The sequence below is a fragment of the Malaclemys terrapin genome, chromosome 1, assembly GCF_027887155.1.
Source record: "Malaclemys terrapin pileata isolate rMalTer1 chromosome 1, rMalTer1.hap1, whole genome shotgun sequence".
In the NCBI taxonomy this organism is placed as follows: Eukaryota; Metazoa; Chordata; order Testudines; family Emydidae; genus Malaclemys; species Malaclemys terrapin.
Genome location: NC_071505.1, coordinates 114,512,709 through 114,529,285, shown reverse-complemented (window position 1 = coordinate 114,529,285; position 16,577 = coordinate 114,512,709). Strand labels below are relative to the sequence as shown.

The 16,577-nt window shown below is 40.4% G+C and overlaps 1 protein-coding gene across 5 annotated transcripts in view; it reads left to right on the top strand.

The window, feature by feature from the left end:
- Window positions 1–15,609, top strand: part of LMO3 (LIM domain only 3) — an 82,844-nt gene extending 67,235 nt beyond the window's left edge. For all 5 annotated transcript variants that reach the window (XM_054036199.1, XM_054036208.1, XM_054036192.1 and 2 more), the window contains 2 exons: window positions 289–414; window positions 15,140–15,609. In XM_054036199.1, coding sequence (XP_053892174.1) covers window positions 289–414; window positions 15,140–15,245 — 232 coding nt within the window. In that variant the 3' untranslated portion in view covers window positions 15,246–15,609. The remainder of the gene's footprint in view (window positions 1–288; window positions 415–15,139) is intronic.
- The last annotated feature ends 968 nt before the right edge of the window (window positions 15,610–16,577 follow it).

Below are 16,577 nucleotides of genomic sequence, written 5' to 3'. Positions count from 1 at the left end.
ATGTATAAAAACAGCATAAAAATTACTTCGCAAGGCACAGTATTATTGTGGCACTGGTTTATAGAGCTTCCCAATGCTATCCCACTTTATCGGCAAGTGGCTTCAAATGGGATTATTTCATGAGTGCGCTTGTTCTGCTAAATACCAGCTTTTCCCAAGAATGGTACACTGGGAGGTTGAATGACAATTACATATTTTTATAAAGCCAAAGAAAATAAATGGAGGTATAATTTTTTTCTCCTACCAGTTAATCGTATCCTTGAATATCTTCCCTTTGTGTGTCCTCAGGTTATTTGGTGTTACAGGAAACTGTGCTGCTTGCAGTAAGCTCATACCTGCTTTTGAGATGGTGATGAGAGCCAAGGAAAATGTTTACCACCTGGACTGTTTTGCATGTCAACTTTGTAATCAGAGGTAAGAGGACTTCTTGGTTTAATTCTGTAGGCTAACACTAACTGAGCCCTGATGTATATATTTTTGTTTACTGGAGAGAAAGCATTTGCTAATGGTTGAAACACCAAGGCTGGGAGTCGCACCCGGATTCTTTTTCCAGTATTGCCACAGACAACATGTGTGACCTTGGGCAAGTCACTTAAACTTTTTGTGCCTCAGTTCCCTCATCAATAAACAAGAATAGTGATACTTCTGCTCACTCACAAGGGTGCCTGTCAAGCTTAATTAATTAATATTTATAAAGTGCTTCGAGATCCTCTGCTGTAGAAAAGTGCAAAGCAGTACCATTTATCATTATTATGTTAATTTCATTTAAATTCCTCAGCTTTGTCTGTTGAATTTCTTTTTAAAATACATACTATTTCTTTCTGTTGACAGAACTCTTATCATTTGAATTTACAGGACATTGCATTCCATTGTTCTTTGTAAATCAGCATTGGTATCCTGTGCCATGTTCTTGTGACATTATAAACATTCCAAGGCCCCAATCCTGCAAAACTTGTTCTGTGCGAGCATATGCCTGCAGCTACATAGAGCCCCATTGACATTCATCCAGATGGAACATGTTGCAGGATTGGGGTCTAAAACTGCAAAATCACAATGGTTGAGATTTTCAAAGTCAATTAGGATATTTGGTCACACAGTTCCTAGTCATTTCATTTAGAGTGGGCAGCTAAATCCTATAGTATGCTTTGAAAATCTCAACCTATGTCATTAGGGTGGAATCTTGGCCCCACGGAAGTCAATAGGGGTTTTGCCATTGACTTCCATGGGGCCAGGATATCACCACTGGAAATTAAAGAACTGATTCACATGTACTATTTTATGTATGTATTACACTGCCTCAATTATTATATAATCCTACATTTAATAACACATTTTACAGTTTACATTTGCATAAGAAGAAATACTCAGCATGCAACTATCTTAGATAGTAACTAAAAATTACTACAATAATTTTCTAATGTAATATTCACCAAATGTAAATCTAGCCCTAAATAAGCCATGCTAACTTACCCTGTACTGCAGTGTATTATTCTATAGCATTGTAGTAATTTAAAAATCAAGCATCCCCAGAGCAACATAAAATGTACAACTGCTAATAAGTATAGCACGGTACAATTACACTCTAAAAAAGCTAAATTGACCTTTTTCATCATGTTGCATGGAAAATTAAAATATCAGACAAATAATAACCGCAGCTTAAATGATATAATAATGCAAAGTAATTATAGGTTGTAATGCTATTTACAGATCCTGTATCAATTTTGCCTGGCTACAGAACTAAAAGGCTGTATTCAAAATAATGTCTACCCTACCAGTAGAACCCACTGAAGTAAGACACATGCACTCCTAAATTCAGATTCTAAAATCTTTCACATCCCTAGTGCTGCAAACCACTGTTCTAGTATCATTATTAAAGTGCCTAATATATTTCTGTTGTTCGCTTCATTTATTACATGCCATAATGGGGCTGCATATCTTTAGTGTTGGTTATGCACAATTAGCACTTAGTTATTGTCTTGTCACTTCAGCCCATATAAGACAAACTTCTTTAATGCAAGAAGTCAGCTAATCTTCATCAGTCAAGCAAAGCAGACAATTTTTGTTACCCTGAATACAAAAGATTCCGACTTACGTGATACATTTTAATTTTAAATTTAATTTACATTTTAATTTAACCCCCCAAAACATTAACTATAATCCTTTTCCTATTGCCATAAACGTGAACTAATGTGTGTCTTCATAGTTTGAAAAGCATCAGAGTGGTGATCTTGGACAATTTAGGTTCCTATTAGGAATATTCTCTGCTGCTTTTTAAATGAAGAGTTTTAGTGGGGATCTAATATTTTTGGAACCACTTTGTTGTTGTGGGTCTTTCATCTCTGAGCCTCCAATCTAGTGCCTCATTTGGGGTTTTTAGGCTTTTCCTGTGCTTTGGGCAAGCTGCAGGCCAGAGTGCTGATACTCATCAGCATAGGTGCTGGAACTAGCCATGTTGGGGGAGCTGCAGCATCCCCAGAGTTGAAATGGCTTACAGGGTTTAGAGTTTGGTTCAATAGCTCTCAGCACCCCCCCTATACACATTGTTCCAGTCCCTCTGCTCATAAGAAGAAAGCCTTATGAGAAGGGTCAGGGATGCTTGATCACACAGGGATTGCCATACCTGGCGGACACATGGTCCGTCTAGTCAAACCAGTGGCCAGTACCAAGATGTTTCAAAGAATTCCATATATTGGAACCTCACAACACAATGGAGCACAATTCTGATCATGGTCTCTGGGTACTATTGTAATATAAATATTTAATAAGAATGGACAATAACAAAACCTACCCATAGAGTATGTTTCTTCCTCACCACCTGACATTTGTGACTATCTTATGCCTTTAAGCATTATGATTTGTACCTCTTCTTTTTATTTTGTTTTATAAATTCTAATTTATAGATGTGCATATTATCTATTTTTAAGCTACTGGAGTCTGAACAGAGTCTGGGCACTGCTGCTCTATTGGAGTCGCTGAGCTCCCTCTCGGGGTGCAGATTCTATGTTTAGTATCCCCACCTGAGAGTTGTGATTACATGGTTCCCTACCCAGCCACCAAAACCAGAGCTGATCCCTCAGGCTCCACGCATAGCCCCGATAGCTTAAACACATCCTCTCCCAAAACTCCACCGGAAGGTCTGAGACTTCTGGCTTTCATCCTCAAAGGGGCATGGGGTACACGTAATACTTACCACACAGAGACAGACTTTGCATGACAGTCTAAGCCACCATTGCTCTTTTCTTAACAGATAAAGCACAGAGCAGAGCCGTCCTTACCCATACACAAAGTACGCAGCTACGTAGGACACCAGCCCCTGCTCCGTCTCTTCCCACCCCTGCTCTGCCCCAACCCCGCCTCTTCCCACCCCTGCTTCGCCCCAACCCCGTCCCCACTTCCCTGAGGAGTGCAGCAGGGCTGGGCCTGCACTCACCAGCGGCGGGAAGTGCAACGGCCTGGCCCCAGCCGCACCACCAGTGAGTGCTGGGGGGTGGTTCCCCTCTGCCCCCCCAAGCCAGCCACCCACCCCCCAAGAGGCCTGGGGGGGCAGAGGGGAACCACCCCCCAGCACTCACTGGTGGTGCGGCTGGGGCCAGGCCGTTGCACTTCCCGCCGCTGGTGAGTGCAGGCCCAGCCCTGCTGCACTCCTCAGGGAAGTGGGGACGGGGTTGGGGCGAAGCAGGGGTGAGAAGAGGCGGGGTTGGGGCAGAGTAGGGGGGGGGCGGGCATGGGGGGCTGCATAGGGCCCCAGAATAGCTAGGGATGGCCCTGGCACAGAGAATGCTGATCACATAGAAAAAAATACATCCTGAATGGTCCTTGGGGGTCCTTCTGAGTTCAAGTATGCAGGGTTCCCTTCGCTTCATCACATCAGGGTGCTGCAGCAGCTTTTCTCTGCTTGATTTGGTGAAAATGGCCAAAGACCCCAAAGAGCAGGGCCGGCTTTAGGCCAATTCCACCAATTCCCCCGAATCGGGCCCCGCGCCTAAGAGGGCCCCGCGCCCAGTGGCAGGGCTGCCGGGGTGGGGGCAAGTGGCCGAGAATCCCTTCCCTGGCTAGAGGTTCCTTTTTAATTTTTACTCACCCGGCAGCGCTCCGGGTCTTCGGCGACACTTCAGTGGCGGGTCCTTCACTCGCTCTGGGTCCTCGGCAGCAGGTCCTTCAGTGCCACCAAAGACCCGAAGCGAGTGAAGGACAAACTGCCGAAGACTACGAGTGCCGCCCGGTGAGTACAAGCCCCAGATGTTTTCTTACGTGTTTTTTCTTTTTTCAGTCATCCTTGCCGGGGCCCCGTCAAAACTGTTCAAATCGGGCCCCGCACTTCCTAAAGCCGGCTCTGCCAAAGAGATTAGCTCCTGTCTGTTTTATAACCTTCCAGTCCCTTTGTCAAGTGACTCCCAGATCAGCCTTCTCAGGTGATCCTAGACCCCTGCCAGGTGACCTCTTTCCTGACAAACCAGTTCTCCTGGGTGGGAGCCAGTCTATTTTCTAGGAGGGTTGTATTTGAATAGAAGAACATCCTGAGTTAACAACCTCTATAGTCAGCCCTGTATTAGTCTCTGTTGGAATTTCAGTACGATATGGAGGTAAAAAGGCAAAAGAGAAAGCAGCTTGCCCCACTTTCAAAATGGAGTTTGCATCTTGGTGAAGACAGACACAGAGTTCATAATCTCACAGAATTCATAAATTGTACAGATGTGCTCTGTGCCAACAGTATCATTATACTTCTATCCCTTTTCCTATGCTTGCCTCCTGTGTATGAAATATCATTCCTGAGCTGACTCACTAAACCCACTGTTCTCATTCAAGTAAGACCCATTTCTACCACTATTCCTACAAGAAATGAGTTGAGATCAATATTTTCTTTAAACACACACACGCGCGCATGCATTGAGCTAACAAAACAGGCCAGCCATCTCTCGGCTTATATATTAGATCCCTTTCCCCACTCCCTGTTTTTTGTCCCTTTTCATTGTAAACTCTTTTGGGCAGGGTTTTGTCTGTAGGGCAGACTTTACCATATTTGGAGTGCTCTTGTAACATAACTGAGAGCAATATACCATTCTTCATATGTGCTAACATTTTAATTGTTCAACTATGCTGTGCATTGGGAAGAGGTTCCCAGTAAGCTGTTAGCCGTTAACATGTCTTTTCCCTAAGTGAATATAGTTAAATTAAAACCCAGCAATGTTGATGAGTGGATTAAATTATTACTTTAAATTTGCATTAGTTAACACTGAATTTCATGTGCCATTATGCTGCCTGCTTGTTTAGCTTTGTCAGGTCTGTCTGAAGTTCCTCAGTCTTCCTTAGATTTAACTAACCTAAATAATTTTGTGTCATCTGCAAATGTAGGTTCTTGACTGTTCCTCCTCTTTTGCGGGTCATTAATGAATAGACTAAGTCACATCCTGTGGATCCTTGGGGCAACCTGGTGTTAAGTTTTTTTCTGTGCTAAGGGACATTAAGAATAGGTGTAATGTTTGCTATGCTCAGGTAGCCAATTTCAATAAGTGATGGTATTTATTATTATTTATTATTATTATTAATTAATATTATTTCGGTGGAGCTCACTTCATTCCTAAATTCTTTGGCTTTATACAATCTAGTCCTGGTTGATCTTTAATTCGTCAGCTTATTCCAACATCTTCTCTTTAACACTCAAATACATTTTTATTACTTGAGAAAACCAAACTAGATCTCTCTACAACATCCTCTGTGCCAAAAAGTGATGTGAAGAAATAATTTAACTCATCTGCAATATCCTTATTCTCCATAACTGTTCCCTTTATTTTCTGGTAGTCCATCAGACCTCCACCAGGGTTCTACCCAGAGTGTCACTGGGCCCTGACTCAGTTTCCCATTCTTCCCCAGGTTAAACAACTTAGACTTCATCCTGCAAGTGTTTTCTCAATAGCTCTCCCTTTTGGAAGTCTGGTTTATTAACATTAAAGTCAAAACACCCTCAAATCTTTCAGAAATCTTTCCTGATTGGCTCCGACCCTGAGTGCCGGCTTTCCTCCAGCAGACCCCTGCTCTCTGCATGTCTGTTTCCCAGGCTCTCTTCTTAGGAATGCTGGAGAGTCACTTAGCCTAGTCCTCCGCACTGGCCCTTTCCTGGCTGGTCTTCCTGCCCTTTAATGGAGCACGCACAGCCAGATCTGCTCTCCCTGGAGTCTCTCTTGTGATTTAATTTGGGCTGCCATCATATCTCCCAGCAGGCCTGGTTCTTAGACACATGCTCTCCATTACGTGACCCTTTTATTCCTTTCTTCCAATGGGGGAGAGAGGATAAGCCTGACACAGGGTCCCAGCCCTCTTAGGAACCAACTCACCCAGTGACAAGACCCAGCAATTCTGCTGCTTGGCTATATATTCTTGATAGGTGCTTTTATATCTTAACCATTCTGTCTTCAAGGGCCTGATTCAAAGCTTATTGAAGACAGTAGAAAGACTCCCTTAGATTCAGTATATTTTACATCAGGACCTAAATTCGCTCTTAAGTAGGACAGCAACCATTTATTTTATCTATTTCTTTTTATTGACTTCACTTAAGCTAGATCTCCATAGTTTGAAGGATAAGGTTGGTTCAAACTATCTTTTACCTTGCCATTTGTCCTTTCTTTTTCCTTCCTGCCTTTGCTCTTTTTTTGTTTTGTTTTGAGGAGTATGGATGGTTCCTGCGTGTCTCTTATGGGATGCCTATCTCCATTCTGGGTCTAAAGATTTTAATTTTTTCACCTTTGATTGTAGGGTTGCTGTGACTAGCTTCCTCTATTTTTTAAAACCTGTCTTTCTGAAGTTTCATACCAGAGAGCTAATGCTTGGTACCTTTCCTCCCCTAAGGATTCTATGGTGGTCACTATGATGTAGTAACTTACATGGTTCAAATGCTACCCTTTGCTCCCCACAACCACTTTCAGCCTCTTCTCCCAAGTGGAAAAAACTTTACCTTCTCTCAGCAATAGCCCCAAACCAATCAGCTGATCCAGGGTAGCTTCTAAAGAACAAATATTGTCATAATGGAAAATAGAGAACAAATTAAATTAAACAGGCGAAGACTGATGTTGCAGATTAATGTTCCCTCAAACTTTGACAAGTGTGCCAAAAGAGGGTGTGCAGTAGCTGAGGTTTAAATAGAAAATCTTATATCCTGTGTTCAGCCATGTCCATGCTTGATCCTCTGAGCTAAACTTGCCGATCTCACTCAGCATTCATTTCTTATACGTCCCAGAGTTTGTCTCCCTCCTTTCCCTCTTTTGACTCATTTTCTAGCAGCCTGACCTAATAGGCTCCACCCCATTCATCATCTCCTAGATAATTCCTCTCCACCTTGCTGGACCAATTTGGGCTATGGTTTAAAACTCCCATCTGACCACCACCACCGAGGGACGTTAAACCTTGTCTTCTCTCTTTTTATTTTTTCTTGGAAATACTCTTTATCTTAACAACTGGGCTTTAGTTTGTCTGGCCAAACTTTCATCTGAGTCCCAGTCCCAGTATATAAACACTTTCATCTGGCATCCTATAAAAATATGGAAGGCCTACACTACACGACAAAATTGTTTTATTCTTTATCAGACATAACTTTATGTGGATGATAATATTAGATTTATATATGTTTAACTCTAGCATTAGATTCCTACAAGACCTCAAAAGGTGAGGTTATTCACCAACTATTTTAGAATACAGTTTAATACCTGTGGATAGAAATCCCATGCTTGAATAATAAGAGCATAGAAGTAGGAATGTACTACCTGACCAGGATGGTGATGGTGATTGTGAAATGCTCAGGGGCAATTACAAAAACAGAAAACCCAATAATAATAATGGGGGATTTTAACTATCCCAGTATTTACTGGGTACATGGCACATCAGGATGGGATGCAGAGATAACATTTCTAGACACCATTAATGACTGCTTCTTTGAGCAGCTAGTCCTGGTTAAACTGAAATTAAAAGGAACAATCACACGAGTGAAATGCCTGCAAGCTGCATGGAAACTATTTAAAAACACCATAATAGAGGCTCAAACTAAATGTATCCCAAATTAAAAAAATCAGTAAGAGGACCCCCCAAAAATATGCCACCATGGCTAAACAATAGAGTACAAGAGTCTTTTAGAGGCAGAAGGACGTCCTTTAAAAATTGGAAGTCAAATCTTACTGAGGAAAGTGGGGGAAAAAGCATACATTCTGTCAAGTCAAGTGTAAAAGTATAATTAGGCAGGCCAAAAAACAATTTGAAGAGCAACTATCAGCAAAATATTTAAGTACCGTATTTACTCATTCATAAGCCGAATTTTTTACTAAAAAAGGGAAGCACCAGAGAGGGGGGTCGGCTTATGAACGTGTATAGAGGGAGAGGTGGGACACAGCCCCTCCCCCCAACAGAGGGAGCAAGGAGAGGCAGTACAGCCAGCAGAGCCAGAAGGGAAGAGGCGGGGCCAGAGTCTCTCCTCTTCTGGCCACGCTGCTCTCCCCCCAACCTCCGAAGCAGCTGCAGCTCCGGGGGTGGCAGGCTGCAGCCGTGCTACTCGACCCCACCCTCCAGAGCAGGCTATGGCCCCACCGCCCGGGTGCCGGAGCACGCTGCAGCCACACCGCCTGGTCCAGCCCGCTGGAACATGCTGCGGCTGTGCCGCCCGGTCTGACCCGCCGGAGCAGGCTGCAGCTGTGCTGTCCAGCCTGCCAGAGCAGCTCCAGCCAGGCCAGAGACATCCTCCCCTGGCCCTCCCCATATAAGGTGGGAAGGGATGGGACGGGAAGAGTGTGGGGGTCCTGGGCTGGGGGTGGTCACAGGGGTTACTCCCCTGACTCCCAGCTTCTCCCCCCCCAAAAAAATGTCCCCACCAGTTACTGTCCCAGCCCGTCAGGGTAAGCAGCTGGCGCACCAGGACACTTTGTTTACTTAGGTTTACCTCCGTGCCTGCAGACACTCGAGGTAAACAAACCATCTCGGCCTATCAGCAGCTTATCCTGATGGCCTGGGCGCCAAAGTTTGCTGACCCCTGAATTATAGAGTCGGCTTATGAACAGGCTATAAATTTTTTCCATTTTTACTTATTCATCTTGGGGGGGTCGGCTTATAAATGAACTGGCTTATGATAAAGTATATACGGTATATCAGAAGCAGGAAGCCTGCAAAAGAATCAGTGTAACAATTGGATAATTGAGGTGCTAAAGGAGCACTCAAGGAAGACAAGACCGTTGTGGTGGGGAAGCTAAATGAATTCTTGGCATCAGACTTCATTGCAGAAGATGTGAGGGAGATTCCCACACCTGAGCCATCCTTTTTAGATGACAAATCTGAGGAACTATCCCAGATTGAAGTGTCAATAGAGGAGGTTTTTGAACAAATTGATAAATTAAACAGTAGTAAGTCAGCAGGACCAGATGGTATTCATGCAAGAGTTTTGAAGGAACTCAAATATGAAATTGCAGAACTACTAACTGTGGTATGTAACCTATCGTTTAAATCAGTCTGTGTACCAGATGTCTGGAAGATAGCTAATGTAATGCAGAGATTTTTTTTAAAAAGGCTCCAGAGGCGATCCTGGTAATTACAGGCCAGTAAGTCTAACTTCAATACCAGGCAAATTTTACTATAGTAAAGAACAAAATTATCAGATATACAGATGAACACAATTTGTTGGGAAGAGTTAACACAGCTTTTGTAAAGGGAAGTCATGCCTCTCCACACCATTAGAATTCTTCTAAGGTATCAACAAGCACGTGGATAAGGGTGATCCAGCTGATCTAATATACTTGGACTTTCAGAAAACCTTTGACAAGGTCTCACACTAAAGGCTCTTAAACAGAGTAGGCAGTCATGAGGGAAGGTTCTCTTGTGGATCAGTAACTGGTTAAAAGACGGGGAAAAGGTACGAATCAGTTTCCACAGAGGAGAGAGGTAAATAGCAGAGTCCCCCAGGAACTGTACTGGGACAGTGCTGTTCAGCATGTTTATAAATGATCTGAAAAAGGGGGTAAACAATGAGGTGGCAAAGTTTGCAGTTGAGACAAAATTACTCGAGATAGTTAAGTCCAAAGCAAAGCAATGGCAAAAGGTTACAAAAGGATCATGAGTCATCATGGATAGTTCTCTGAAAACAATGTGCAGAAACAGACACACACACACACAAAAAGAAACTAACAGAAAAGAACATTGGGAACCATTAAGAGAGGGATAGAGAATAAGACAGAAAATATCATAATGCCACTATATAAATCCATGGTGTACCTACACCTTGAATACTGTGAGCAGTTCTAGTTTCCCCATCTCAAAAAAGATACATTAGCATTGGGAAAAGTACAGAGAAGGGCAACAAGAATGATTAGAGGTATGGAACAACTTCCATGTGAGGAGAGATTAAAAAGACCAGGTCTGTTCAGCTTTAGAAAAAGAGGAGATTAAGGGCAGATATGATAGAGGTCTATAAAATCATGACTGGTGTGGAGAAAGTGAATAAGGAAGTGTTATTTGCCCCTTCACGTAATGAAGAATCAGGGGTCACCCACTGAAATTTATAGACAGCAGATTTAAAACAAACATAAGGAAGTACTTCTTCGCACAATGCATAGTGAACCTGAGGAACTTGTTGCCAGGGGATGTTGTGAAGGCCAAAAGTATAACGAGATTCAAAAAAGAACTAGATAAATTGATGGAGTCTAGATCTGTCAACTGCTATCAGCCAAGATGGTCAGGGACCCAACCCCATGCTCTGGGTGACCCTAAACCACAGATTGCCAGAAGCTGGGACTGGATGACAGAATGGGTTACTCAATAATTGCCCTGTTCTCTTCATTCCCGCTGAAGCATCTGGCATGGGCCACTGTTGGAAGACAGGATACTCGGCTAGATGGACCATTGGTCTGACCCAGTATGGCCATTTTTGTGTTTTTATGAATTTAAGATTTTCCATACCAAACTTTTAATAATCTTTGAAAAGCATAGCAAAAAGAGGTGTACTTTACTGGGCTGCAGTGAGTGATATTGTATACATGGTACCAATTCTTACCAAAGAAAGCATGTAAAGCCCGTAACAAATTAGACATTAGCCTTTGATGTTATAGGTCTTTTGACAGGACCCTAAAATTAGCAAACCATAGGTATATATTAATGAACTATGAGGTAAAATAAAAACTAGTCTATTGAAATGTATGCATAAGCATTAATCAGAGCTACATTGGCAGATCAATTAAATTTTACAAAAATTGGGAGGGAGGAGAATAAGGGACTAACTGTAATTGGATGCAAGAAAAAGTTTAAGGGTGTTTTATATCTGAATGAAGAGATTGTTTGGCTGCTGATCCTAGGAGAAATCTATTAAATGCTTCCACATTTCGTTTCATACTTTGTGCCACAACAGCAGAGGAGGCACTTTCAACACAGCCATCTTGGTTCCAAGCCATTTTTCTTACCTTCTCTTAAGAAGTCCCCACTGCATTGTCATGCATCTTGTACTGACTGCTACAGTAAAGATGGCAGGTAATTGTGAGATCCCTTTAGCACTTGGCTCTGGAAAATGAAATGGCTGTTTCTTGGAATGCAAGTTTTATACTTCTTGTGATGATCCACGCATGCCATCTGTTTCCAAACAAGGTGGTAACAGAGGTCATTTCATGATATAAATGGCCTTCATTTTACCATTTTAAAATATGACAGGAGTTTTAGGATGGAGGTTAATTATATTGGCCATTCCACTAATATCACAGACATGTCAAAAGTATTATCGTCAATTTATGGCCAGTAAGTCCAATCTGTCATGTTAATGCTGCCTATAGTACATTTTCCTGCTCACCTTTGCATGCTTATTAGGTGAAATGTACAAAAGATTCTAGGAAAGAAAACGTTGCACAGCACCAGCCACTACCATCTGCCTGATATAGCCAGAGATGAAGTAAAAGCTTTACCTTGTTTTGCAGATGCCAGTTAATGTAGAAACCCTTTGCTTTACCAGAAGTCCATTTCCACCTTTTCTCCTTCCCCTCTTTTCCAAAGGGAGCTATGAATGCTTTCGGTTGAGTCTCTAATTTATGAAAGTGGAAATAATGTAATCCCATCTAGGAATGAAGGAATCTCCAAAATATGGGGCTTCAGATGCTTATCTGATCTAGCCAACTCATAGGTCTGAAAATTTAACAAGATTTTGGCACTTTGTTCCAGTCCAGTTTCAACTAGAAGATACAAAACCTATTTTTGAGGGTCAAATAAGATCAGAGGTTTGGGAACATGGGGGGGGGGGGGGGAAGAGAAGAGATTTTACCTTATCTCCACCAATTAGTCTTCTCATATCCTACTAGTGTATTAGTACAAAGTGCCATTGAGCTTCCATTTGGTGCTACCCCTTTGTCACCAAAATACAGTTCACAGGTATAACATTGCCGGAAAAAGGTCTAAGGTCAAGGAGATAACATTGCAAAAGCAAAATGTAATGGGAACAAATCTGCAGTTTGTGTAAAAGGTGTCCCTGCTCATTTCTAGAATAGGACAGTGCACTCCCTGCAGATTATGAGGTTGGTGGGTGAGGTAGGTCTTTAGGGCTGAAAGAGTAAATAAAATAGTGATATAGGATTTTGTCATCTTGGAAGGAAAGACGCAAACATTAAAAAAAAAATCGAAAGCTTTGCAGCTTAAGTTAGTTTTGCTTCATGATGTATTTTAAATATTTTAACCAAGTTATCCCTGGGTTTGTTTTCTCCTTTAATAACTGTTTTATTCTGGAAATAATCCTTATGTTACCCTGGACCCCAAAGGAGTATTTGAATGATTGTATGGGTTTGAAACAGTGCATTCTGCTAGCCAAGCAGATGTAATCATGTCTCCCTCTAGTGGCTGGCCCACAAAGAGTGGCAGCCTGATGCTTACTCATATTCTTCAAATAGTGGGAGCTTGCATTATCTGTATTGAGTTCCTGCGACCTGTCCCCATCAACATCATTGTCATATATTCGTCACACTAGGATATTGTTTTCAGTGTCTTATTTATTTTATCATCCAGTGCAAATACTCATGTAATAGAAAATATAAATGAATAATTTTGTATTTAAAGTCAAACATGCTTATTTTTCTGGAAAATGAACTTGTATGTGAAAAGGCCACCTATGTATAACATCTGTATCTAATCTGGGGAGCTGCGGTCACATCCATACACCTTTCAGGCAAAAAATAGACTAGGATTTAGTTTGGTTTTGGGAATATTTGAAGAATCAAGAGTAACCTGAAGAGAACTAGTTCATTTCAATAACTCTCCTTTTCAATATATCGACTCAAAATATTTTTTCTGGTGCTTACAGCTCATATAGTGAGATTGGGGGAAACCTGAAAATTGTATAAAATAGGCTTGACCATAAGTAACTTAAAGATTTCAGGATCATTCCATAATCTGTATTTTCAATCATCATCAGCAGCAGGCAATAATCCTAGAGGGAAAAAATCCACAAATAGACAAACCAATTTTCCTTTAAGAGCAAAGCTAATTCTTTTCAATCCACTTTTTTATTGCACTGTTTTCCCTCTATCTGTTTAGCTAGCATAAGGATAAATTTCCAAAGCTACCCAGTTGGAAAATAAATGGGTTCACTGTTTGTCTAGCATTCCAATCTTTACAAATGTAAATCAGTCCAACTGCTACTCATTTAAACCGCCAACTTCACAAAACATTAAAGGGCTTCTTTCAATACACAATTTAATCTGCAACAATTCACCAAGATTTCTGCTTGAACATCATTAGAAATTGACTATCTGATAAAGAGAGACCACTAGCAAAGGTCATGAGGGTCACCTTCTGTAATTATACGAAGTTTTACTGGGTCAACTACAGCAGACACCACTATTTGAAGGTTAAATTGTTACAATTAAATACATATACAGCTATTCCCATAGCTACTCTGTTGTTAAATGTACCATAAACAACACAAGCATTCATTTCTGACCCTAATTGTGTCCAAGATGTCCCCATTTGGAAATTATACAGGAAAGAACATTATAATCTGTTACACATGAAACAATACTTTATATAGTAAGATGCATAATTAGCTGATGGAAACTGGTTTCATTTATCCACATCAATCCAAAGGGGTTCATTTGGGTTAGTCTCTTTAGTTTAATTAGAATGCTGCAAGCAAGGGCTCCCAATATGTGTTATAGCTGGAGAGTTTGCCGTAAACAAAGGAATATAATCCTGTTGCAAAATCAGTCATTAATTAAACTTTTTTCTGTATACTAGGTCCCTCCTTGTTGTTCACTAGATGTGTTAAAAAGCACTTCTTTGTTTTTAAAATGATGTATATAAGTAGCCTGATAATCATGCACACATTGCCTAGATTGAAATTATTACTTAAGTTTGAAACTAGATAGTTGTGGTAAACGTGCTTTCTGCTCCTCTGAGACAATAAAATACAATTATACAATATTGTTTTCTTGGCAACCAAGGTCTGAGACATTTACTAGAAAACTGGGATATGTAGACTGCTGTATAACAAAGTGGGAAGAAATTACAGCTATTTAGTAACTAAATTTACAGTTGATTCCTACAGGTAAACCTGTGTGTGTCTACATATGCCTACATGTTTGTGTATATACACACAAACATATATAGATGTAATTATATATACACACACATTAAAATGTTTTGATTCAAAGGACATTTGAATTTAGTGGCTATTGGCACTGGAATATAGTATCATGATAATTTACCATTTGTATAATACATAACTGTGTGTTAAACATTCAACAGCATATGATATCATCCTTTTTCTGATTTGTGTAAAGAATTAGATTAACTTTACATTCAGCCCGTGGTCTTGGATATTATCCTGTTTTATCGGTGCAGGTGTGACATGATCTAAGGCTCTCATAGACTTCAGTGGGCTTTCAGTCAAACTCTTGGCTGGGGGACCAAAAAGCACTCTGATGTACCAAATTTTGTTGAAAGCAAGGAATATATTTAGATACCAGCACAAATCCAAAGCTGGGCTTTCATGCACCGTTTTGCACAATGTTGCATCAGACACAAGAAATGTATGCTGCATCGTCCGTAGAACAAAATTATGAACACTTACGGTACAACTTTTTAGATTTAAGATCACATTGTTCCATTGTAAAACTACCTTTTCTTTTCTTTATTGTTGTATTTTCAGATTTTGTGTTGGAGACAAATTTTTCCTAAAGAACAACATGATTCTGTGCCAGACAGACTATGAGGAGGGTTTAATGAAAGAAGGTTACGCACCCCAGGTTCGCTGATCTGCCACCACGTCGTTAAGAATATAAAGCACTATGTTCTTTTATCTTTTTTGCTCAACATGTATATAAGAAATGACACAGGATCCTACTGAATAGCGTAGATATAGAGAGACAGGATGGTCGCGTGGAATAAAAGGCGGACTGAATATGTATGTAGTGAAAATTGCTCCAGTTCAGAGTTGAATGTTTATTAAAAAGGTAACTGTACATACTGCTGGATTTTTATTTTATTTTATTTTTGGGGGCTTGCTATTGTTTTGTTTTCCTTTTTTGTGTCATTTGGCATGAGATGTTTATTTTGGACTATTGTATATAATGTATTGTAATATTTGAAGCACAAATGTAATACAGTTTTATTGTGTTACCATTTGTGTTCCTGTTTGCTTCTTTGTATTGTTGCATTTAGTACAATCACTGTCTAAACTTACTGTATATTTATGCTTTCTGTATCTACCAGCTATTTTAAATTAGCTGCATCTTTCTAGTAAAAAGAATTAAAGAGCAAATCCCAATCATTATGCTATAGTTAAGAGCTTAAAATACTATTTACATTACAACTATTTAAAAAAAAAAATTCTAGCAGCAACCACTGCAAACAATGCTATGGTTAAGGGTCTATCAGCACTTGCGTTATAAGCCTCTATTTTTCAGGGGTTAAACCTCAGCTGTTTAATTGTATAGATCTCCAAGAGCACTTTTATTTTATTACAAATTTTTGAAAAACAAGTCTGGCTGGTTTGGGACGTATTATAGAAGGCGCAAAAGTGAATGATTTTGGGTGCTGCTTTTGTGCTGCTAGATGTTCAAAATAAGTTTGTTTTATTTTTAAATTAGCTGGAAATTAGGCCCTAATGCAAACCAGTGCCTTTGGGTATCTTGTAACATATATATATTCTGAAGTTGTTTAATTTGAAAAAGTGACTTCTGCTCTTGTGCAGAGATCTTTTGTAAGATCAAATTTCTTAGGCTTTGAGGTTTGTTTTTTGAGGGGTTATTATGTGGTGTTTTGTTTTTTTTGCATTAAGACTTAACCCTAACTTTTAATGGAGAGTTGTGTGGCTGCGTCCTAAGTGACTTGTTCTAAAATGATAAGGTTAGAAGGCATCAAGAACAGCTTCAGTTATAGGGTCTGTATACATTAGAGAAAAGGCCCTTTTAGCTGACAGTAGGAAAGTGACTTATTGCTGACAACTACCCTCGGTGGCTATTGAAGAAGACAATTTAAACGCTAACATAGATGGGACAATACTTTTAAGTATCATTACAGAAAACAAGAGATGCCACATTCCTCCATGTACAAATTGTACTGTTTGAGATGGTGTAAAAAAATTC